Source organism: Gouania willdenowi, chromosome 1, assembly GCF_900634775.1.
Source record: "Gouania willdenowi chromosome 1, fGouWil2.1, whole genome shotgun sequence".
NCBI classification, from domain to species: Eukaryota; Metazoa; Chordata; class Actinopteri; order Blenniiformes; family Gobiesocidae; genus Gouania; species Gouania willdenowi.
Genome location: NC_041044.1, coordinates 32077260 through 32101748, shown reverse-complemented (window position 1 = coordinate 32101748; position 24489 = coordinate 32077260). Strand labels below are relative to the sequence as shown.

At 38.3% G+C, this 24489-nt stretch overlaps 2 protein-coding genes across 7 annotated transcripts in view; both read right to left on the bottom strand.

Annotated features, from left to right (window-relative positions):
- The window catches only part of crebbpa (CREB binding lysine acetyltransferase a), a 41206-nt gene extending 29092 nt beyond the window's left edge, over positions 1-12114 (bottom strand). For all 6 annotated transcript variants that reach the window (XM_028447352.1, XM_028447766.1, XM_028447526.1 and 3 more), the window contains exons 1-2: positions 11220-12114; positions 1995-2713 (exon numbers count right to left, since the gene is read on the bottom strand). In XM_028447352.1, the coding sequence (XP_028303153.1) occupies positions 1995-2713; positions 11220-11307 (807 nt within the window). In that variant the 5' untranslated portion in view covers positions 11308-12114. The remainder of the gene's footprint in view (positions 1-1994; positions 2714-11219) is intronic.
- A 1680-nt stretch (positions 12115-13794) lies between these two features.
- The window catches only part of LOC114461721 (adenylate cyclase 9), a 51403-nt gene continuing 40708 nt past the window's right edge, over positions 13795-24489 (bottom strand). Inside the window, exons 8-11 of the mRNA XM_028444023.1 lie at positions 23696-23838; positions 22045-22074; positions 19700-19976; positions 13795-19076 (exon numbers count right to left, since the gene is read on the bottom strand). Of these exons, the coding sequence (XP_028299824.1) occupies positions 18072-19076; positions 19700-19976; positions 22045-22074; positions 23696-23838 (1455 nt within the window). The 3' untranslated portion in view covers positions 13795-18071. The remainder of the gene's footprint in view (positions 19077-19699; positions 19977-22044; positions 22075-23695; positions 23839-24489) is intronic.

The following is a 24489-nucleotide window of genomic DNA, read 5'->3' as shown; positions in this document are numbered from 1 at the left end:
AAGGGAACCAATCCAAGTTCCTCCGTCACATCCACCCAAAGTTCCACAAACGTGGGTATTACTATTATGAACTGGAAACTCAACTAAAGCTAACTATGCTAAGCTAACACATCGACACACAGACTGGGCTAAGAGCTAACGCTAACCACTCCATATAAGGAATAATAGACCAAGTAAACAGAACACGTCTTACGGTCATAAAGCTACAGAGAGCCACCGATTTGTTTATGGTCAGATTTAACACTTGTATGGAAGGATAAAAGCTAAACATGTCACACGTTGTGTGAAATAAATGTTAAGCATAAATAATGTCACTATGCATTAGTCCCAATTTGTGAAACGCAATATGTTTTAATTATATTTCATGTGTTCACAGACAAAGCTGGTCACATTAGACTAATGTAACTATTGAGATTATTACACTAAATATACTGAATGATTAAATCATTCAGCCTGATCTGGTTTTATTATAGGAAATCAGAGAGTTATTTACCAATCATAACTTTATGTAACTCATCAAATATGAAATAAACAAGATTCATCAGCAGTAAAAACACTAATGGAGTTATTTGTGCTTTTCATGTGCTTTTTTTGAAAATAATTTTATTTCAAGTGAGGAAATAAATTAATTACAATAACACTAATAGTAAATAGCAAATATCAGCTCATGAACTCTGTGAGTCAGCTGCTATTGTAGCCTTAAATGTGTCTAGGGTTGATGTATTAAGATTTATTTGTGTTTGTAAGGAACCTGTTTACACTAAGTTGTGAATTTTTTATTTTTTTTAATTTATAGTTTTTATTTCTCGTGATTTTTATCGTTATCGTGATAAATACCAGAAATTATCAGAATCATTTTTATTTTGTCAATATCACCCATCGCTACCTGTGCTATAGTCCTGGTCGACCAACCATTTCCTTGGTTGACTACAGCCCTACTTATTTTGTAGCGTGGAATGTTAGAAAAGGCTTGATCAAGTGGTGTGGAGTTTGCATGTTCTCCCCGTGCTTGTGTAGGTTTTCTCCGGGTACTCCAGCTTCCTCCCACCATCCAAAAACATGACTGCTAGGTTGACTGGTGTCTCTAAATTGCCTATTAGACGTGAATGTGAGCATTTGTGTGTGCGCGTGTGTTCCCCTGCAATGAATGTGTCACGTGACTAAAGATTGATTTTTTTAGCTTCTTTGTTTCCTCACCAATTAACATACTGACACACCAACATCTAAAACATTACTGGGAGACCAGACCACATTCAGCCGTATCCCTCCAGGCACTTGACATTGCTCCAAAAGACCAGACTTTTTTTTTTTTTTTTTTTTAAAGGACCCGGCTGAGACGAGCAGACACTGGCAGCCTTTCAACACAGCTGAGTGAACAGACAGACGGGGATGAACACACACCATCTTACTCTTCACTCCTCCATTCAGGGCCCCTCTGACACAGCCCACACTTCAGCAGACGAAACAATTGCCAACTATCATCTCCACACATTGCCTCTGAGCCAACCATTACAGCGGAGCCACTTGGCCATCATCATAAGTGCGCCTGCACCTCTTCTATTTTCACTGAAGTGGTTTAATGAACAGCCCTAACCCTACATCACTGACGGCGCAAACAATCCACCAATTGCCAGTGAAAGGGAAGAGCAGGAGCTTGTATACATTATAACAAAAGCAGCATGAGGCAGGAAAGATTGACAGCAGGGTCTACGCCACACAAATGCAGGGAAAAGATATAAACCATTAAAAAACACAGGAAACTACAAAAAAACCTTCTTGTGGCTTATGCCAGCTTTGTGGAAAAACACACAAAAAGGCTTTAGACCAGAGGTGGCCAATGATTGTTGTTGACTAGTTAATCAAAGAGGCATTAGGTGCTGATAGTAGCCCCTGTTTCAACTATAAAACCTATGTGCATCTATGCATTTCACATTCAGACAACAATCACATCTTTATTGACCAATGTCAAAGACAAAAGCTTAACAATGGCTCACCTTATTGATGTTGCCAGCCTGCTGTGCAGCACCCATTGTTGTATGGGCTCCAATCTGTTGCCCTCCCTGGACCAATGTCTCTGCTAAAGCACTCCCAGGTCCTCCTGGTGTAGTCCCCTGCATCGTCGTTCCTTGGTACTGCATGCCTGCTACTCCTGCGCCCCGTCCTCTCCCAGCGACTGGAACGATACCCCCATTCATCACTTGTCCAGGCTGAGGCTGCCCTCCCTGGTTTAGGAGTCCAGCATGGCCTTGGTTATTATTAATCATGGCCTGGTTGAATCCTGTTGTGTTTAAGCCCATTGTTGCTGCATTATTGTTATTTTGTCCTACTATTCCAGTAGGTGTTCCCACTTTCTGTGCCTGGGGAGATGGGTGATTGTTGGGTGAGCTCTGGCCCAGGGGACTTTTACCCAGTTGCGTACCAAGCTGTTGCCCCAAACCAACTGGTTGTGGGCTTGCTGAGTTTAGCCCTGTGCTGGCGATACTGGAGGTGCTACTCGCTCGCAGAAGCTCCGAGAGCTGCTTATGCTTGTCAGCAGCATCCGGGACTTGACCACTGCCCCCGATGCTCGTCGAGGTCCCAACTAGCCCACCAGCTACTGATACCGCACCCCCATTTGAAGGCATTCCACCCATTAGACCTAGATCACCTCCATTAGGGATGAGCTCGTCTGGAAGGTCGTTCTCCAAATCATCCCAAGAGAGTGAGCCCAGATCTATGAGAAAACACAGAGAAAATGAAAACATTTGAATATATTTTTACCAAATCTTTTTTCAGCAAATTACTTAAAGTCACAGGGCTCTAAATTAACTTCCAAAGGTCACTTGCCATGTCACAAGTAGGGCATCCAGTCTACTTGCTGCATAATGTGTTAAAATTCTGTTAGGCAAACCAAACTATACATTATATCTATTTATATAAATAGTGTACTCATGAAGCGTTTAGCCATTCAGTCATTATTAACTATGTAACGTGTACTGTTTTATCACTTTCTTCTAAGCACAACTGCCTATTTGTGTCATGTAGTTATTTTCTATCTCAGGAGGTGAACTTTTTTTGCGTGAGATTTTACATTTCTATCCCTTTGCTAAGCGGTTTTCTATGAAAATGTGCATGCAAGCATCTAACGTGCATACATTTACAAGCATGTGATGGTATGTTCCGTGTCATATTGCAATTCCCATTGATTAGGTTTAAAAAAAAAATAAAATTGTTAATACTACAATTTTAGGGTGTGAATTCTTGTGACTTCTGAGCATTTTCCACAATCATTGACAATTGACAATCAGATGCCCTACATTGTTAATAAAGCACCTCGTTTACAGCCACTGTGCAGCTTTGTCCCAGCAGCATGGGACAAGACATAATGAGAGCATTACTTTTGGCAAACATAGTAAGTGAGAGACACCAGCAACACCTCATGCCGAGCAGTTGAGGAATATTTGCATTACACCATCCAGAGGTGTGAACATAATGGTGAGAGCTGAGGAAGCAGTGATTTGCTTGCATTGCAGTAATTAACAGTGAGAAGGAGACGGTGTGTACCAGTGCCGTCTTTCTCAAAGCATCATTGGAGGATATAAATCAACAGTTTTGTTTTAAGTTACAGAATGTGTTGCATTGGGGTTGAGGTAGGGCCCTATAAAATCCACGTCAACGAATTTGCAAACGGATTTACGGAATCGTCCAATGAAAATGGTTAAATGCGGAAATTGACAGAATCGAGATAAAATGCCAACACCACTAGGCACTGAACATTTTTATGGGCAAATGTTTCCGGGGAGCGCTCATTAGGTATACTGTCCGACACCCTCCCGTTTCAAACACGGTTTAAACCACAAAAAACACTCATTCCTCAATACGGAGCCACCAGTTCCCGTTTAACTTTACAGTGTCTGTAAAACTCTGTTCGTTTCTCATCAAACGCTGAGGCACTTCGTGAAAACATGATCAGCTTTAATCAGCATCAGTGCTACAGAAGATATGTGGATAAAGTTGTTCTGGACGAGACCATCGATGCTTGGGATTGTAGTGTCTGAAACATTGTAGGTTAATGATAACAACTGAAACTGTAAAATATTCTGGCCCCGAGTGGTGAAATAACTGATGCATCCTATAAGGTTGGTTTGGGGTTTAGTTACTCTTTAAAGAGAGTATAAGCCTGCTGCTATGTCTCCCTGGCTTTAGGCAAGCAGGTGCTCCACGAGGGGGTTTGTTTTGGGGACAATCCGTCTTACCCTCCCTCCCTCTCAGCTGGTCTTGACAAACCAGCATCCACATGGGCTCATGATTTGCTCTGCATTTGATTGTGAATAGGAGCAGCCCCTCTGCACAGTGTGTGACCTTGCTCTAAGCATTTTGGCTCAAGTCCAAAAATGCAAAGCAATGTTTTGGTTAGTACGGCCACATGCAGTCAAGGAACTCCAGGCATGAGAAAGAGGGGGAGACACACAGTACTATCAATGCTCTTTATTGCAGTTAAATCTAAACATTTGTTCATTTTTTTAATAATCCAAAAGGATTGCAAGGATACAAAAATCAAAGTGTCGTTGTGTCAAATCATTCTACTTCCCTTTAAACACTAAATACAAATCAAGCTTTAGTTAGGGCCCTATTAAATCTGTTCTATTTTTTCCCCAAATTCCGTGTTTTCCACTTTTTTCAACTTTTTTTTTTTTTAGAAATATTTATCCTTTTTTAAAGAAAATATTAGTTTTTAACTCCTGTGAGGAAACAAAATATATATTAATAAATGAAAAAGCTCATTATTAAACAAAAATGTATGTCAACAATAAAGTAAGATACAATTAAAAGGTAGATATAAGTTGTAGTGACATGGATTATTCTGACTGCTCCTTTTACATTAATTATGTCCAATAAAGATGCATGAGAACAGCATTAATGTCACCTGATTTCCCCTCAGGGATCAATGGTTTACTGAATCTGAGCAGGTTTAATGATTAAGTTTTGATCAACTTAGTTTAACTTAATCTAATTTTAATTATCCTATCTTATGTAGCTCTGATGAGATGTTGTTCGAATGTAACATTCTAATAACATTGCTCCAATAGACTTTTATTATGCAAACCGAAAGTCCCACTTAAACGGTTGTACTTGAGGTAGCTTGCTGACCTACGAGGCATGGACAAAAGGCTGGAATAAAAAGAACTAAAGGACAACACAAGAGCAGGGGAAGATGATTCAACTATATCAAAATTAAACGTAGAGATGAAAAATCAAGTTGCTGTATATGTTCATCAGAAGATATTTATCATTCAGAGGACAAATTGAGTCAGAACTATTTGCTTCAAAACATCCTATTTATTATTAGTGTTTTTGCACATTTTCTTTTTTTTTTTTAAAGGATTTTTTGGGCTCTAGTGGCCTTTATATGACAGTTGCTTGACAGGAGGGGGGTTGGGGAGAGCAGGGAATGACACGCAGGAAAGGGTCCCAGGCCGGGAATCGAACCTGGACCCGCTGTAGGTGAGGAGCTATAGCCTCCGTACATGGGGCGGGCGCTCAACCCACTGAGCTACACACCACCCCGTTTTTGCACATTTTCAATGAAATAAAATGCACACTGCCATCATAAAATAATAATGCAACACATTTCTTTCCACTAAAACTACTGTGTCTCAAAGTAACCATGACAACATAATGACGGCATCGTAACAACTGTAAGTGAGAACATTAAGGAAAAATCACCCTGAGTTACTGACAATGCACAAAAATAAGAGAAAAATAATATATCCTATTGTGTCAGTTTAAACACTGATCAGAACAGATTATATGAAAATAAAATGCCTGTGCATACATAAATATTGCAGGCATTACACACTGCCATCATAAAATCAAGTGCATCAAGTCCTTCATTTTAAAAACAACTTCAGCTTACCAAAGTGATGTATAGTTTTTTTTTTTTATTATTACAATCACCTGTTAATTATTTATTTATTATTACTGACAAATGTGAATTTATCAGATACTATCATCCAAAGTATTATAATATAACAGTTACCACTACTAACACACGCGCTGTAATGATCGCCTTCTGAGGACTGTCCCTTTAAGGGCTTCATGGTAACGTAAGGTCAGAGTTCAGTCAGACCTGCCTACTTACTGGGTTGTACGGAGCGCATGAACAGAGTTTAATGTTACCGTCCCGTCTGAAATGACATAGAAGCACTGTTTGAGCTTCCCCTGCTTACAATTAACAAGCAGTGTGACGGTAACGAGTTGTTTGAGTCCTGTTTTATAACGTTATCGACCCGCAGAGACCTCTGGATCTCTACAGTGCACACACACTCATTCAGTCACACACTCACACACAGTGGCACTCTGAAGCCAAACCATTTCTAAATTATTTAACCATTATTCTTTTTTTTTTTTTACAAACTCACTCTTCATTCGACTCTGTCTCATAATGTTGTCACTGCGGCTGCAGAGGTGAGTGGAGGAGGGAGGGGGTTGTTTAGTCAGCGCGTGTGTGTTGAGTTTCACTCAGGGACAGAGTGGGAGAGAGGCGGGCGGGGTTAAGATAGACAGAGGAGCAAAGGCATACTGGCGGCTCTACAGAGGAAACTTTTAATTATATCGATGTAGTCCTATGCTATCCCTTAAATAAATATATTGATATCTATTAAAGACGATATATCGCCCAGCCTTAATTACGGCAATGGATTCCATTCTAAATTTATCTAACCCCAATAAATATATTTTCAGTTTTTTACATTTCAGGTGAAAAATAGAAAGTAAATGTGTGATATTGTCCCAAAATATTAGGTATGCACCAAAATAAAAATTCTTGGCTGAAACCGAAAACACCAAAAGAAACCATTATGCAAATTAATTACCATTGCATTTATGGTATAAATGTGTACTAACTTCACCTAAATTAAAGCATTGCAATTGTATAAATTAATATTAATGCTTCACAGAATAAATAAATCACACCGCGGCATTTGCTCATGTCATCACAACATCCTGTCGGCTTATTTCAGTGAGAAGAGTTTTTGATGGCCGAAATTTCGGTGCATCACTACGAAACATATTGCGGCCTGATTTTAAAAACGAGTACACCGACATAATAAACAAACAAATATTACAAAAAAATCAAGTATCAATTGATCAAAGTTCTTGAAATCTGTTAATGGTTAAATAGTTAACCATGAATATCCCTAGTCCGAGGCCCTACTTGTCCTGCCTACCAACCCACCCGTGACTGGCCATCATCTGGAAATAGAGTAGATTTCTCAGTTCATTTACTTCATCCTTTAAAAATTAATAAAGTTGTAGTTCCATGTGTATGTGTATGATTCAACGTTGAAGCTGCTAGTTGATGGAGTTTCGTACCGCTTTGTGGATTTAACAGGTGTCCAAAAAGCGGGCGTGTAGCTGCCATCTGACCCATTCTTTATTTGTATTTTGGCCAAACGGTAAAATGAATGTGACGACTGTGAGTAACAGCTTTGAAACTTATTCTCTTCAGTCTCGTCACTAGTTAGAATGATAACCAATAAGTTTCCTCTTGATCTCCTGAATCATTGCACTTAGAACCACCACATAATCACCTTCCTCAGCTTTATATTTGCAGTTCTTTGATAACATTTACCAGTCGAGATTTTTTATTACACAACAACTTGTAACAATGTTAATATTAAAGACTGGAATACTTTTGTTTTCAAAGTGTCACTTTGTTGTCCTGTTTAGTGATGTTCTCTTCACTCTCAGATTTTGAATTCTATTATGAAATAAGATGTTAGTCATTTTGGAGGATGTCATTACAGCAGTTGGTTAATAAAGTGACAAAACTGTGAACCCATTCTATAAAAAAATCCTTAATGACCTCTGTTGCGGTCTGGCTTTATATTTAAATGGACACTAAGCACTAAGACCCAGGACATAACACTAGCTATTGCTCACGTTTAGCTACTGTGGTAGTTTTCTAAAGTTACCCAACATCTTTTAATATTACTGGCCCCAACTTTGTTGCTCCCAGTTCAGTTCCGCGCCCACCGTCATGTCTCACCATATCATCTCTTTTCCAGTGACTACATTAATTATTCAGGAATATGAAGTGTTTAAATTATTTGGATAAGCGAGTTAGAGCAGTTTTTGAGATGTACGTCTGTTTTTTTTTTTGCATTAGTAGGATTGTGTGCAAATATTTGATGTTTCTGTGGCAGATTGCCCAGTTGTGTAACACAACAGCATTAATTAAAGTGCAACGTAATAATAATATGCAGTGTAACAGCTTCAGTGAGCCATGTGTTAAGAGTTTCTGATGTTTAATTGATCTGAATAGGACAGCCAACATATTGTGTGATGTAATTTAGGTGAAGCGTTCTCTAGCAGTGCCACTAGCAGAAAATTTTAACAGTTCATTGTTATAATGACAAGAGACTGGCATAGACCAAGCACATTCGCATGGATCAATAACCTGCTGGTGGTGGCATAATTTTACCTCAAATAAAAGATTACAAAGTTTTACAAAGTAAAACGTCTCTCATAGATTAGATCAATAACCAACTCAGTTGAGGTGTCTGCAAAACACATCTGATTGTAAACAGAGACTGGTTATTGGGCCTTCTGCAGAGCTCAATGATGACACTTATTTGGATTTAGGTGTACAACTGCAGTTTAACAGCCCACATGTGGATCACTAAGGCCTTCCAGAAATTTGTATTTTGAAATACCCACTGCCAAATATCATGACACTAGTGAAAACAGAAGACGCACGTCAGTAAACTCACCAAAAAAGATGACTTTAAGAGGACATCAGAAGAAAAATAGCAATTCAACACTCATTGATCATTACAAAAACAAATGGGACCTGTGATATATTGTTATATTGCCCAGCCCGAGTGCAAAGACATTATTATTATTTTATTTTGTACTTAACCTTAATTTAACCAGACAAGGACAGAATAAGAACAACTTTATTTACAACTTATTTACATTGCACGCCACTAGGTTTTAGTATAACCAAGTAGTAAAAAAAGCTACATTATCTACCAAAAGAACACAGGTGAGCGTATTGTCAGGTGGATAAGTACTGATAACTGCTTGGTAAGTAGTAGTAGGGCGACACGATTATGGCCAAAACAATAATCATGATTATTTTGAGCAATAATGTAATCCCGATTATAATCACAATTATTTATCACGTTAGGAAAATAACCTGTTTTTATTACACTACTTTTCAACAAACAATATTAGTACAGTTTACAGGGTAAAGTTAACCTTTATACAACAATTATACAAAAAAAAAAAAAAACACAAAAATAATTTTAAATATAGCAAAGGCTAACTGAATAAATACTCTATTATAGAGTGCAGAGCCCATATTTTAAATGTAAATATAGTCGACGATCAGAAGGGTATTCCAGAGAAGAGGTTCAACAAACTCTGGGTATCTGATTCCATTACAGTTGGTATGAAGTGGGTCAATCAACTCCGAGTATGTAAACCTTGGGTCACTTACGTGCACGATAAAAAGCCATCATAAATGGAGCAAAGATAACACAAACTACCATGGCAACCACCCAGAAGAGAGTGATTTATTCACCTTGATTGGTGAAATAAGCAGGTGTTTGTGGAATATGAGCCTGTTCTAAAGGTGCGTTCACACAGAACGCCACTTCGGCGATTATAGTCACTTAAATCGCCCGTGATGTGTCGCTTGAACACTGTTGCTTCCTTACTCCAGTGACGACAGGGGAATAATATGAATATGTGTCTGTGGAGCCGGGGCTGCTGTATTGAGAGGGCTAATCACTTCTTCTACAGTCATACATTTACAGCATTAATCATAGACTGCTCCATTTGTATTTACGGTTTAAATTATCAACTTACAGAGTTACTAAAGGATGAGTTCACTTAAAATGTACTAAGAATTTAAAAGGCATATTCAAGGAGTATTCCACTTTCATTTGGCCCCAGTAAGTTGGGAAAGAGTACAGCCCTCCCACTGCCGCGGCTATAAAGACGGTGACAACAGTTTGACGTTGCGTCATTTACATAGATTTTGAATGAAATGTAGTTGCCAGAGCCGTATGGACGTCCCAAAAAAAATAAAAATGACTAATGTTAGATTTGGACCCCTAACCCTATGCTTCCAAGTGCGCTTCCTTACCCGTTGCACCATCGTGACATTAATGTTGTAAAGCTCACTCTAGGGTCAATAAGTATACATCCAGCTGTATTTCAGTAATATTCATATATTGCTCTTCAATTTTCCCCCTATATTGATATATACCCTTCTACATTTGCCACAGGTAACTTTACTAAAGTCGTCAGAAGGCATTTTAATGCAGATTAACCTTTCTGATTACTCTTTCTTTTACTAAAGGCTCTGTATCCACAATGTTATAAAGAAAACTACTGTTTACAAAAAATGTAACACAGCACAACATTTGTAACTATGTGAGCACATGTGTGTGTGGTGTGTGATGTTACTAATGTGTCAATGTAAATTAAAGTATTCCTTGAGAAGCGGCGTTCGGGTGGGCAGAACCAGGTAGAAACCCTGGGTTTCTCAGACAAAACCTGCCAGCTAGCAGGTTCAGTTCACTGAGAATGTTACCATGGTAACAGACTCAGAAGAACTTACCTTGTTTTTAGGAAGGAGATACTCAGAGTTTCCCTCATTTGAACCCAAACATAACCAGCTTTCTGGAATACCCCTCAGGCTAATTTAATCATGACAACAAAAAATGTGATCACGATTCAAATGCAATTAATTGTGCAGCCTCTAGTAGTTTTACGTATATCAGTGTTGACATTCACATGGAACATGTGCACTGACTCAGCTTTACCCAACACGAATTAATACAATCTAAATCACCGATTTATAATATCAATAGTTAACTTTAGATATACATATGCTTACAATAAAGTCAATAATCAAGAAGCGGGTGGCATATATAAAGACTGTAAAATGACCACTGATGGAAGTTTCATAGCGCTTTTTAAAATACATATATACATAATTAAACTTTTACACTACTGAAATTGGTTACACGTAATGTAGACCTTTTTGTGAGCAGGTTTAAAAGCCACAGTTAAACACTGCAGTGAATCGTCAACTAAAAACAAGTCACATGTCAGTACATCCCTGTCATGGTGTCTTCGCCTTGTGCTTGACAGGTGGATCACCACAAAGAACAATAATAAGGTTATGGGTGTTGACATGCACACAAGGAGTTTGCGGCCTTTACCTTGTCCATCAGACGCCGACAGGGCAGGTGAATTCAGCCTTGGTCGCTTGGGGTTGGGAGGTCCGACGTCCAACAAATTTTCGGCCATACCTGCTGTTTTGTGCCACCGTTAGTTTAAGTAAACAACTAAAGGGACGCTGTGGAATCAGCCCAAATCTTTACGCTTTAACACATTGGCACGACAGGCAGCCTGCTAACGCGAGCCAACCGGCTAATAGCTAGCTAATTGCAGGCTATCAGCTAAGTTAACTGTTAGCTTCTCCTCGCTGCGAGAGTCCGTGTTCTTTCAAAAGAGATGCAATAGCGCCCCGCTTCGCCACCGCCATTCACCCCATGATAATCCAACACCCAACACCCACATAATCGACGTTAAACACAACCAGATGAAATATTTTCCATGAACAATAATCGCCTCAGAATGACAACTGAGTTAAATTAAGTGGATTGCTGCATTCTGCGGTGGAAGTCCAAAACCATTTCGTCGTGACGTCAAATTTCTTCATGCAAAATTAGCGCCAAGCTCCACAAAAATGCAAAATTGCACAAAAATGTCGTCTTTTTGCAAAGCTTTTCGAAAGTCACGACCCGACCAACAGCTTGATATCGATGGAGAAAGCTGCTCCCGGACGGCGACAGGCGCTGAATCGCCGCACTCTGAAGGGGAAATCAGATACACGGAGCGTACCAGCCCGACAAACGCTGATCCGATTCCTGGTTTTTTGCACAAAACGTCTTCGAAGCAAAGATAAGGTCTCGTTTTGGGCGGAAAGAACCTATCATACCGCGGTGAAGAGGCTCTATTTCCACGTTAAACCCAGTGTTGGACCTGAAATCCTAATTCCAAGCCACGACAAGATGGCGGCTGTTGATTCCTTCGATACAAAAAAGTTTTTTTTTCTTGTCCAGATCGGCTGCGGAGGGGGAGGGGCCGCGTATTCACGCCCTGCGTGAAAACAGTGCGTCTGATCACCACTGGGGCCGCTAGAGACCTGCTGTTTTCCAGCTTTTCCAACTAAATTTATGGCTGCGTCTGAAGAGTCCCTCCTGTCTTCTTTCCTATCCACTTTTCCATAAGAAAGGTGTTAGGAGATGAGTTAGGAAAAGGTGATGACGTTTGTTTTAACGATCAGACGCACTTCCGCTTGAAAATTGGAACGCTCATTTATCCTGGCCACCACTTAAACACTTCCGGGGATAGGACAGGAGGGAGGGACTAATATCATGACGCAGCCAAAATATTTCACTGAAAAAAAAAAGAACTAAATCAACCACTATTTAGTAGACAGGAAGAAAGGATGGTGGTGATTATTTTTATTTTCCATCCTAAGAATTACTTTTAAGATTTCTATTTATTTTATTAGTTAAATAATACTACACAAATATAAATATATATATATATATAACTTGTTTTTATGTTAATGTTTTTTTTAAAACTGTTTTAATCTCTGACCAAAACTTTTTCATTTTCTAATGTATTGCCTTTGGAAAGCACTTTGTAACGTGTTCTGAAAAGTGCTATATAAATAAAGTTGTTACAATTATGTATTATATTGTAAATTATTTTTAGCTATGTTTTTTTAGCTTTAAAAAAATATTGCCTGGATATCTTAAATATTTCAATAAATAAATCTATGTGGTTGCTGATCAATTGATTATAGGAAGTCTTCATCTGTTCACTGCTGGACCTTTTATCAAATAGCTAGGCTCATTATGCCATATAGACAGTCGGAAAGTTGATTATTTAGATTTGTAACAGAATGAGGAAGATACGTGAATTGTTGCCAGACAGGGTTAATCTGTATTTCACATGACCGCAGTGTATATTCAATATTGTATATGTTCACAAACAAATTATTTCCATGCACGCGGAGCTCTTCTTCTCTTCTTTAATGGCGTCTACGAAACAGCGGAGTGGGAACTGTCGCCCCCTGTGGCCACAGATTTTTTTCGGGTCACGGGTTTAATTTATCATCTCTCAGTAAACAAAAGAGGTTTACATCGAATTTTTTTTAAATTTTTACAGATTTTTATAGCAACCCCAAGCAGCACAAGTTGTCATTTTGACTGAAAAAGCTGCTAAATAACCCCGAATGCTTCAACTCAATGAACTAAACAGGGCTAATGACGTCATTTCAACATGGCGGCGCACAGGGTAAAGTAGTCCCAGTTTTAAAAGTTAATAAAACGAATATGGTGCAAAATAATGCGTTTTGTTCGGCACATATCTTCTAATAAGGACATTTCAAAGGTTTTAGCCCATATTTGTAAAAACAGTGGAGGATCCCTTTAACGAATAACTAAAGTTAATGCTCCAAATCATTATAAATTAGTTTCTTTTAAGGCAACAAGTTTGCATATTCTTTCAAGTGAAGTCAACTTTTTATTCTTTAAAGTACATGCTATTGCTCAAATTATTTCAAAAGATTTGAGATTTTTAATATTTTGTCTGTAAATCCTATTAAATGAGTAGCCTGGTTTCAGACCTCTTGAGATAAAACCCACGTACTGAAACATCTTTGCACCCAAGCAACCCTGAAAAAGCAGATCATTAATGATTGAGAGCACAGTGAACCAGTTGGTTTTTCCACACTTTTCATTACACTCACAAGTTTTCTACTTAGAGATTTATTTATCTCATACTGAAAAAAAGAACAATAAAACTGTTTACCACACTTATGCAAATAGACACACAAAAAATCAATCTGATAGTTGGTATCACTTTTTCTTTGTTTCAGCAAAATCTGGCACATGCACATGTATAAAAAAAAAAAATCATATGTGACAAAAATAACTGCATATGTACAAACATTTGAGTGCTTTGTGCAAATGTGTACAGATTAGGATCATGTGTTGATAAAGGATACATGAGTAATGTGCACAAAACAGACATATACCATACATCTCATTCATTAAAAGAAAACAAATACATTTCAGATCAAATACTGCTTTAAGTTTTTCCCCTCTGTATAAAGCACATTTGGGTTGATTTTACTGACATAACTTGTTGCTAGGACACGTCAAGTCAAACAAGCAATTAGGGGGCTCCCTTATTATTCCTGAAAATTCAACTGAGATGGATAACTCAATACCTTTTAATTATCATCAGTGATCTTTTCATACCCTTTTAAGACACTTTCTCAACCAAAATTAACTAGAATCTCTTATAAACACATTCTTGTGTCAAACTCAAGGCCCGGGGACCAAATCCAGCTCTACAAAACATCCAACTCGGCCTGCAGGAGAAAGTAAAAATGATGGGCAAAACTTAAATCATTAATTAAATTACCAACTAATTTAGTTGTATATATTGCAATCCTTCCAAAAACACAAATTCATTAAAACTCCACAATATGTGTAGGGCTCACAGTTTTCTTATGCTTACATCACATGACTGCAATCATAATTGTTGAAATAATTCTGAATTTATCCAAAGTCCTACAATTTACCTCAAAATATTCCACAAAATGTCCCCAAATTAAATGAAATTGGTCACAAAATCAAGGAAATTCGAGTGAAGATCCTGCGGGGACTGATATCTCGCACTTATTGCTTGGATATATTCGGTGCCCTTCATACTTTATATGTAATTTATACGTAATGTGCAAACTAGGACACAATAATGTTGAAAATACTTATTATTTTTCATGGACCACTTAAGATCAAACTGGTCTGTATTTGGCACCTGAACTAAAAAGAGTTTGACACTCCTGATGGATCAAATTCAGCAAAATTGCGGACAAGGAGAAATTTGGTCATCTGGACCGCATCCTGCATGTTGGGACTATACAGTTAAATATCAATTATTTAATTTTATTTCATTGAAATATTCAGTTTATGTCTAATTTAAAATAAAGAAAAAAAACAAGATGTATACGGTAGTCGCTTAGCAAAAAAAGTGAAGAGAAGAACTTCACGACAATCACTTGTTTGCCAAAGTGCTCTACTGGAGAAATGGCATGCCCATTACAAAAACCCTCGGCCGTATTGTGCGTTATAATGGAGCAAATACATCTGAAGATGATCTATGGTTGGATAGTGATGACATGTTGTGCAAGGGGGAAAAAAACACAAGATCTCATTCACGTCCAATATCTGATATTTCATCTGTTGCTTTGTGTGCTCTGGTTAATTAGATTTGACTAACATGTTTAAACTAATTCATATCAGAATATTACCACATGAGAATACTTGGATTAAAGCAATATTTTCAGGCAAGAAAGCAAAAAAAAATAATGTAATATGTCCTAAATATTGATTTAAACCAATTTCGACTGAAATATATTCAGATACTTTTGGCCAGTAATGCTACTTTTTTGGGAAATTATGATAAGAGCTCACACAGTGAAAAGCATTCCACAATAAGGCACTGGTTGTGTATGCCGATAATGCACAATGGCTGAGGTAAAAAGACAGATGAAGAACATTACCTAAAAAGTTCTCTCTCTTCTCAAGACATTACTGTATCTGCCTTAATATCTACGGGTTTTCATGGGGCTGTGTAATGGAAAACACATTTTCAATCATCAGAAATACCCCTTTTTTCTCCTTCTTCATAAAATGTATCAAGTTATCTTTATCTGTTATAAATTTAAGCTAAAAAATACATTTAACCGCAAGCTTTCTAAGGTATTCCCTCAGTATCATATTCCCTTAAATTGAAATCTATATTTCCATGTTACGTACATAGTACAAGATGAAAACAAGTGCTCTAAAGAGAGAAAATAAGGTGATGAGGGAATGAAAAGAAAAAGTAAAACAAGGCCATCAAACCACCACCACGCTGTTCCGGACGACTCAAACATTACGCGTGAAAGAAAAATAAACCATAAGTGGAAACAAATGGCCAAACAAACTTGTCCTTGAGCACACAATCATGATTTTCGGCACAATAAAATCAACTTTCAGAATAACCAAAGAGCTCAATAAGTTACAGACATACTTTGAGGTTCCATAAAACAATCATCTGTTAGGTTGCACTGCACCTGACCGTCACTCACTAAAGTGGCAAGATTATCTCGAAATAATAAAAGTAAAGGATTGTGACGGGATCAAGGATCCACTCCTTCCCAAGCAACTAAAACAATTAACAGGCAGATTGCTGATAATGAAAACTAAATTGACGGAGTTATTTTTCCTTCTTCTAGCGTTTGAGGCAGCGGGCAGACGAATAGGAATTCTGTGGCTGAGGTTTAACACATGTTACACAGTAGTTGTCGGTAACCTTTAGTTAAAGTTCGTCACAGTCCTAACTAATATGAATCACCAAACAAGTTTGAGTATGGAACTCTCATTGTTCTGCAGAGTTTCAAGAGAAGATTTGGTAAGGCTTGGCTATAGTTTGTTTAGCGAAATGTTAACCTCACATGGAATGCATAAACTCTTATGTTGTGTATTTTAGTCGACTATATCGGTAACTTATTTAGTCAGCTAAAATATTAATGTCATTTAGTTGACTAAAACTAGACTACAACTGACAAAGTCCTAATGAGAAAAACGAATTCCTTTTTATTCAAAAGACTGTAAATGAAACTAAATCAGAATTTGCTGTCAAAATGAACACTGGTTGGTGGTGAGGGGATCTGTGTATATATCGTAATCGGTAAATATCAGAAATCGAAAAGCGAGTGTCAGATAATATCGAATATTGGGCGAAAAAACAACCTTGCTTCTTTTACTTCAGACGTTTGAAAACGCAGTTGCATTCTGCTGAACTGAATATGTACTGTATTATCCAAAATGAGTACATCCATCACATTTTATAAAATAATGTATACAATTACATTTTTATCTACACCTATATATCAGCTGTATGCATACTAGTTTAGGATACATTCAGTTTTATTTCGGGAGTATTTTCCTGCAGAAACATAAAAGGAAATTGTGGAAAGCAAGAAGTATATACGTACTTTAGTGAAATACTGTGCATGAAACAGATTGTTTGCTAAAAAATAAAACCAAACATAATCAAAGACGGGAGAGCAATGCTGGCGTCAGAGCCGGGATTGAATATGAAACCATTTTAACGTGTGCTTTCAGTCTGCAGATAGTGAGAGTGACAAACTCAAAGTATAAATGTTGGTATCATGGTCAATTTCAATCGCCTAATTTCTTTGGAAATGTCTTGTATATATATAAATATATATGCTTCTTTTTAGATGCTTTTGTATGTTTTGATGTTTAATGTTAAATTGAAAAAACTTTGATTAAACCTAAACAGCTAATCCAACTAAATACAAGTGGTCATGTGGTCTGTGCAAGAGCTGTGCTTCAACGTGAACGTCGCCGATACATAATGTATGCAGCCTGCTTTGAAGGACATTCTTTAAGAGTAAGAATCCAGCATGGGTGAATACTATAACACGTCACAGCAGGTAAAACAAAAAAATAACATTGCTTCATGTAATTCCCTTTTTCCTCAGTCCACCACGCTGCACTGGCACTTGTAAGAAATCTAAGGTTGTTTTCCCCCGACGGTCAAAACTTTGATCAAGTCAAAACAATTGATATGGCACAACAGTAAAACATTGTTTTAAGAAATACTTGCATCGAAAATAGAGTAAGAATTGGTAAAACTTGCTTAATAATTATTTGTTCACTGCACTAGTCCTGAAGGCACTTGATGACAAACGTAAAAATGTTGAAAATAACACATTTCCCTTACTTGCCTTCTAAATTGTCAGCCACTTCAACAGCACTAAGAAAATACTCTGAAGACATTTTACAGCTGAGAAATCCATCCTTTGTGCTCAGCGAGGAACCGCCACCCCTGTGCCTTGCTGAAAGAAAGGGACATCCTGTTCATATGTGCATTCAGTCCTGCATGAGAAGGCGGGAGAGGGGAGAGAGGAGGCTTCATAGACGCGAGTAAAATTCCCCGTTGAGCTTGGTGAACTCATTGGCCTCTTCTTCTTCGTCCTCCTCCTCTTGAAGTGCGAGTGGAGCAGGGGCCACCGGGAAGGACCCTTTTGAAGCACTGGGTTCCCGGCTAAGTTCAGAGGAGGGAGGAGTGTGATTGTCCCCGGGGAGGGGTCCAGCGTCCCTGTATCCCTCCTCCCTGGTTGCTGCAGGCTTTCCTGGGAGAAACTCAGGTCCCGTTTCTGCAGGTGTGATGGAGGACAGACAGGGGGAACAGGGAGGTGGAGGCACAGCCTGAGCAACACATCCCAATGTCTTACATGCAGGTAAATCCACAGATGAAGGTTCAAGTTGGAGAGGATTAGAGTTTGAATGATCCTCATCTATACTGTCTCCAATTTTTGGGTAAAGAAAAGTCCTCATTTGTCCTTTTCCCTTTACATTTACTGTACCCCGGTAGTCAAAATCTAAACCCATGGCATTAAGCACAGCGTGGCTTTCCTCGCTCACCTGCACCCGACACTCCACACCAGTAGAGTCCATTCGGCTGGCAATGTTAACCGTGTCTCCCCAGATATCATAGAGCAGCTTGGTGGTGCCTATTACTCCTGCTGTAAGAGGCCCGTGGTTAAATCCAATTCGGAGCTTGAAACCGAAGCCGAGCATATTCTTGTTGAAATCATCCAGGACGCCCATCATCTCAAGGGCAAAGTTGAAAAGAGCGCGCAGGTGAGCGTGAGGACACTCGTCCTCATTCTCGGACAGCTGACGAACATTCAGTCCCGACGCTGCCATGTAGGTGGAACCGATGGTCTTGATCTTCTCTACACTTTTGAAATCATCCCTCCGAAGGAGTTCATCGAAGTCTCCGATCAGTTCATTCAGCACACGGTAGCATTCTTTCCCGCCCTCGTAGCTCTCTTCATAGAACTCGCTGAAGTTCACAATACTGGCAAAGATCACCCCCACGCTGTCGTGGTTCTTGGAGTAACTCTGTGTCACCTAAGAAAACAATGAGAGATGGGGACCTCATTAAAACAGCGATTTGTTCAATTTTTCCCATCCCAAGGTTTAAAAAACATGTGTCACCTAGTGAAGCTGAGGCCCTGCCTGAGTGTCCAATCAATGCTCTAAAGATGCAACCCCCGATCATTTTTTATGAGGTAAAATTATAGTGTATGCCACATAGATCAATGCCAGAGGGGGAGGACTGCAGTGATTCACTTTACACCATTTTTGTTATAGTTTCTTCTAGGTATTCCCCGTGATATCAGAATGAAGTAATAACATGTCTATGTACCTGTTTCCATGACTCCACATCCCACAATGCGTTGAATGCAATGTGCGAAAATTTCGAGTGTTTACGTTGGATGTGAAAAAAAAACTTTCAATCAACAATTTCTGCCTATTTCTTTATACAAATAAAAACATTTATATTTAGGCAAATATATTTAAAAATACTTTTATATGTATTAAAATTCATTGTGTATTATATACATTCTATAACTTGTATTTATATATGATATATTTTTTAATTTATTTAAAAATAAGGGGAAAAAAAATCAGAATAAGTTCAGAAATCTTTTCCAATGTCTGTTTGTCTATATTCAAAAAGCAATAAAAACCTTAAGCTGGTCAGCAACGTGGATGGGGATGATGTTGCCCAGTAACCACTCAGCCTGATCCCTCATTGTCTGGATCTTGGAGCGATGCTTATCAGCTTCCACGTTACCATGGTAATGGAGTCGGTAGCTGACCTCGAACTCGCGATTGAGAAACCAGACCAGGAGAAGCAGCAAGAAGAATGCCAGGATAACCTCTGGGATCAGAAGGTCAAAAAGTCGCTGCGACGAGCCGTCGTCTGATGCTGATCCATCATCACTCCACGTAGAAGCGTTTTGTCTAAGGGGAGAGGAATCAGGAAATCAAATGAGATGTATGAGATTTTTGACCTGCAAAAAAACAATTATAGTTGAACATTTGGTGAATATATTGTTTTAATCTATCACACTCCTTGAATAGGCTTGACTGACAAGCTTCACTTTAAGCATTAAAGTGAAGCTTTAATGCTTATGTAGCTGTTAACAAAGCTGTTGCTGAATGTCATAAATTAGCAACTACTTGTAATTTAAAGAATAAACAAAAAATATGGAAATGAGGAGGACACTCCCATTGCCCTCCGGGTTAACTGGTTAAGTTTGTTTGTTTGTTCTTTCCTCTACCTTTTCACTCCGATTGCTCAATGCAATGCAATATATATATACATACAAAAAAACTTTAGTTTTTTCCATCATATATAGCTATGACACTCTTGACATTCTTGGATCTTCAAAAAATGCCAATTTAACCACTCAAATACAAAATGTTAGTAGTAACTGTTTTAAGTAGGAAAGGCTGCAAGTATCTTAATTTTTTTTTTTTTTTTTTTTTTTTTTAAACAATTGTCTTGAAAAACATTTTTGCAAATGTTATTTTGCAAAAAATGAATAAATAAATAAAATAAAGCAGGCACCGGCAGAACAAGCGGGTCTGAAAATGGATGGATGGATAAAATAAAGCAGAGACGGAACAAAAATGATAATACAGTGGAAGTTTATAAACTAAAAAAATGTGTGTTAAAAAAACGGTGAGAGTGAATATCACTCAACTCTAGCCTTCCTTTGTCGGAACATTCATGCATGGAAATTTCAAATATTTAAAAATCTTTATTGAATTTTCTTGCATTTTTTGACTTAATGATCTGCGTACTATACTTACTCTATTTACACTACAAGCCTCCTAAATGACACTATTCTCCCTATTTAGTTTTAAACTTTTTTCAATGGTTTTAGTTTAATATAAAATGATAATAAATAATAACTTCAAACAGTTGCATTTAAAGAGAAATATATGGAAGTGTTTTTATCTTTACTAGTGCAGTGCATGTAGGAAGTATGTATATATTTAGCACTGTAATATAGGCTGCAGCTTGTTGAGAGAGAGAGTGAGAGAGAGAGTTAGAACTAATCAATCAATAACTTCACTAATCAATTATTTACAGTTCCAGAGAACTGTGTTAAATGGTTTGTTGTCAAATAGTGTTTACTGTATCAGAACTTCTGTAAAAACTAAATTGCTCAGAAAGTGACGCTTTTCTTTGTTTCTTCATCTAGAGCAAGAATGCGAAGTCTGTTTGATCTGCCAACTCTGCTGGTAGCAGCGTAGAATTGTCCATGGATAAAGAAATCTCTTGTGCAGAAAACACCAACGTATTGTAAAGACAAACCCAGTGACTATTTCACAGTCATAGCAAAGCAGGGTCTCACTGGAAATTGTTTCCGTCACACGGTGAATGGAAAGATGTTGTCGAGTGTGTGTCCGTCATTGACACCAATTACAGATTTTGCAACTGAGGTGTGGCAGTATTTGTTCTATGATGTATCTTGAGCCATTGCAATGTCCATTTTGTTGGTCAATGTTTCGCAGTAGCACGATCACCATTCCCACCTTTAAAGTTATGCAATGAGGAGGCATTCCGGATGGGCAGAGTGTATCTAAAAACTTAGTTGGGTACATATGGTGAGGCGTCCAAACAAATCTGAAGTTGCACACCATTGAAACAAGCAGCAGCCATGTTGAAAGTCTCAGCTCTCTCTGTCCCTGAACCACAGAGATATTGGAGCCACAGACAGAGATTCATTGCTTTTACAGATTATTATTTTTGTACAATTTATATTTTCAATCATTCTTTTCTTTTCACCTTAGTCTGAAAATAGTTTGTAATTTTGAGGAGAAAAAGAACAATGAGAAGGGAGTGAGCCATTTCCATCTCTAGTGCCACTTAGCAGCCATTATAACAGCTGCAAGCAAGTGGCAATGGAAAAACAACAGCGAAAAAAAGAGCTGCTGTTATAAGGAATATAAAAGCAAGCTGTTGCACATGCTGACCCTTTGAAATGTCACTCATCGATCAAACCACTAAGACACTCACCCATGGACAGGCAAGCTGTTATTACTGGAGCTGAAAGACACGAGAGAAATGTATGAGGAGTGGGCCCTACACACGTGCGCACTCACTCACTCACTCACTCACACACACACACACACACACACACACACACACACACACACACACACACACACACACACACACACACACACACACACACACACACACACACACACACACACACACACACACACACACACACACACACACACACACACACACACACACACACACACACACACACACACACACACACACGTACAATAGTTTCCATATACAGTGTGCTGCCCAGATGGTGAGTAAAGTCAAACTAGATGTAGACGAGACCCTCACTGTAGGACCAATTATTGCACTTTTCCAATGCTGCAATACAAAACTAACAATTATCTTCATCTCACTGAGGTGGTTATATCATTAAAATGAGACATAGGTAACAGCAGTATGAGGTTGTTTATATAAAAACAATAATATTAATAAAGACTAATGTCTACTAAGTGAGGCCAGTAGGAAGGTAGATATGATGCAAAATGTGAGAGCTTGTAAAATGTGATCTGAGCTTGTGTATAAAAAATCCACACGTGAAATAAATTTAATGTCACAAATGATGGCAAAAACATTTAGAGACTGATATTTACACATAAAGTTACAGCTGCAAACTTGTAATCTAACATTTATTCACATGTGTTTTAATTACTTGCGTAAATGATCGTTTACAACTACAACTCTCCGGTTACAACTTCTCCAATCTACCGCTACAGATGCACAAACTACTTTTCTCGTGTGAATCAGCGCTGCTTGAGTTTTGCAACACATTTTGCCAAACGTCTGTAGCAAAACTGATTCATGCTCGTAGAAATGGCCCTTCCCCCCCACGCTCCCCCATGTGTGGGATTGACCAATCAGAAGCGAGGATTTGGAGACAGAGAGCTGTCTTTTTAGCGCAGCAGCCGGTGATATGACCAAAACAAAGTAGTTTTTCTTGACGGTAAAGGCAAGATGCTTAAATTTGCCTCCACAGATTGTTAGAAAGAGGTTATTAGAGTCATTTATGAACAAAAATAGTCATAGAGAGTGCTTCTCCTTGTTTATACTTAGGTTAACGCTATGTGGAGATGAGGATCGAGCGCTGACAGCTGATGCAGTGGCCAAGCGTTTAACGTATTTTGCAACATCTTCATTTTTATGAGACAGTTCACATACATGTTCATTGTTTCATTGCTTCATCACATTATGCATGTTGTAGATTTTGTAAAATACATTAACCGCTTGGCCACTGTATCAGCTGTCAGCTCTCGATCGTCTCCACATAGCGTTAACCTTAAAACTCAAGCAGACGAGAAAAGCAGTTTGTGCATCTGTAGCGGCAGATTCGAGAAGTTGTAACCGGAGAGTTGTAGTTGTAAACGATAATTTACGCAAGTAATTAAAAAACGTGTGAATAAATGTTGGATTACAAGTTTGCAGCTGTAACTTTATGTGTAAATATCAGTCTCTAAATTTTTTCCGTCAATTGTGACAGTAAATTTATTTCACGTGTGTGGATTTTTTATTACCAAGCTCACATCACATTCTACAAGCTCTCACACTTTGCAACATATCTACCTTCATCGGCCAGAGGCTGTCCAATCCGTACCTGTGCATAGGGCTGTACAGCAACAGCAGCAGAGTGACCCCCGTGGTGGTGGCGAGGACCGATCGCATCCAAAAACTCAGCTGACAGAAGTTACAGTACTGGATGATGGCCAAGATGGTGGCACAGCACAGGAACATGGTCAGCTGAAAATAACGAAAGAAAAATGAAGGAGGAGTCCAAACGGACACTTCAAGTGGTCCACTCAATTCAATTCAACTTTATTTATATAGCGCTAAATACAACAATAGTCATCTCATAGAATCAGAATCAGAAATGTTTTAATGGCCAAGTACAGTTTTTAGGACAGTACAAGGAATTTGACTTTGACGCGAAACAAAAAACAAAGAAACAACGCAGCAACAATAATAATAATAATGATAAATATAAAGGATGAGGGATAAATAAAGGATAGATCACGCAATGCATAAAATACTTATGCCATAGCCTCTGCCAACATGAAAAGTACTGTAGCTTTCAGACTCATAAAAACGGATTCAGAAACGTACCTGTTAATTAAATAGTAGGTAATATGTTGCCACCTTTATGGCTGCCTTTGAACTGCTTAATACCATCAGGCAGACAATTTCAATAGCCTCAGAATGGTCAGCATTGCCTGTGTATTAGGATGTGTGAGGAGACAAATCTTTTTGTAAAAACTTCTAAAAATAAACTTAGTTTAAGGAAAATATCAGGATACACAGGGACAGTATGTTTCAGTCAGTCTTTAGTTTGTCTTCTGCATTACTGGCCCTCAAATGGTGGCTCATGGTCCACATACGACCCACGCTTGGTAC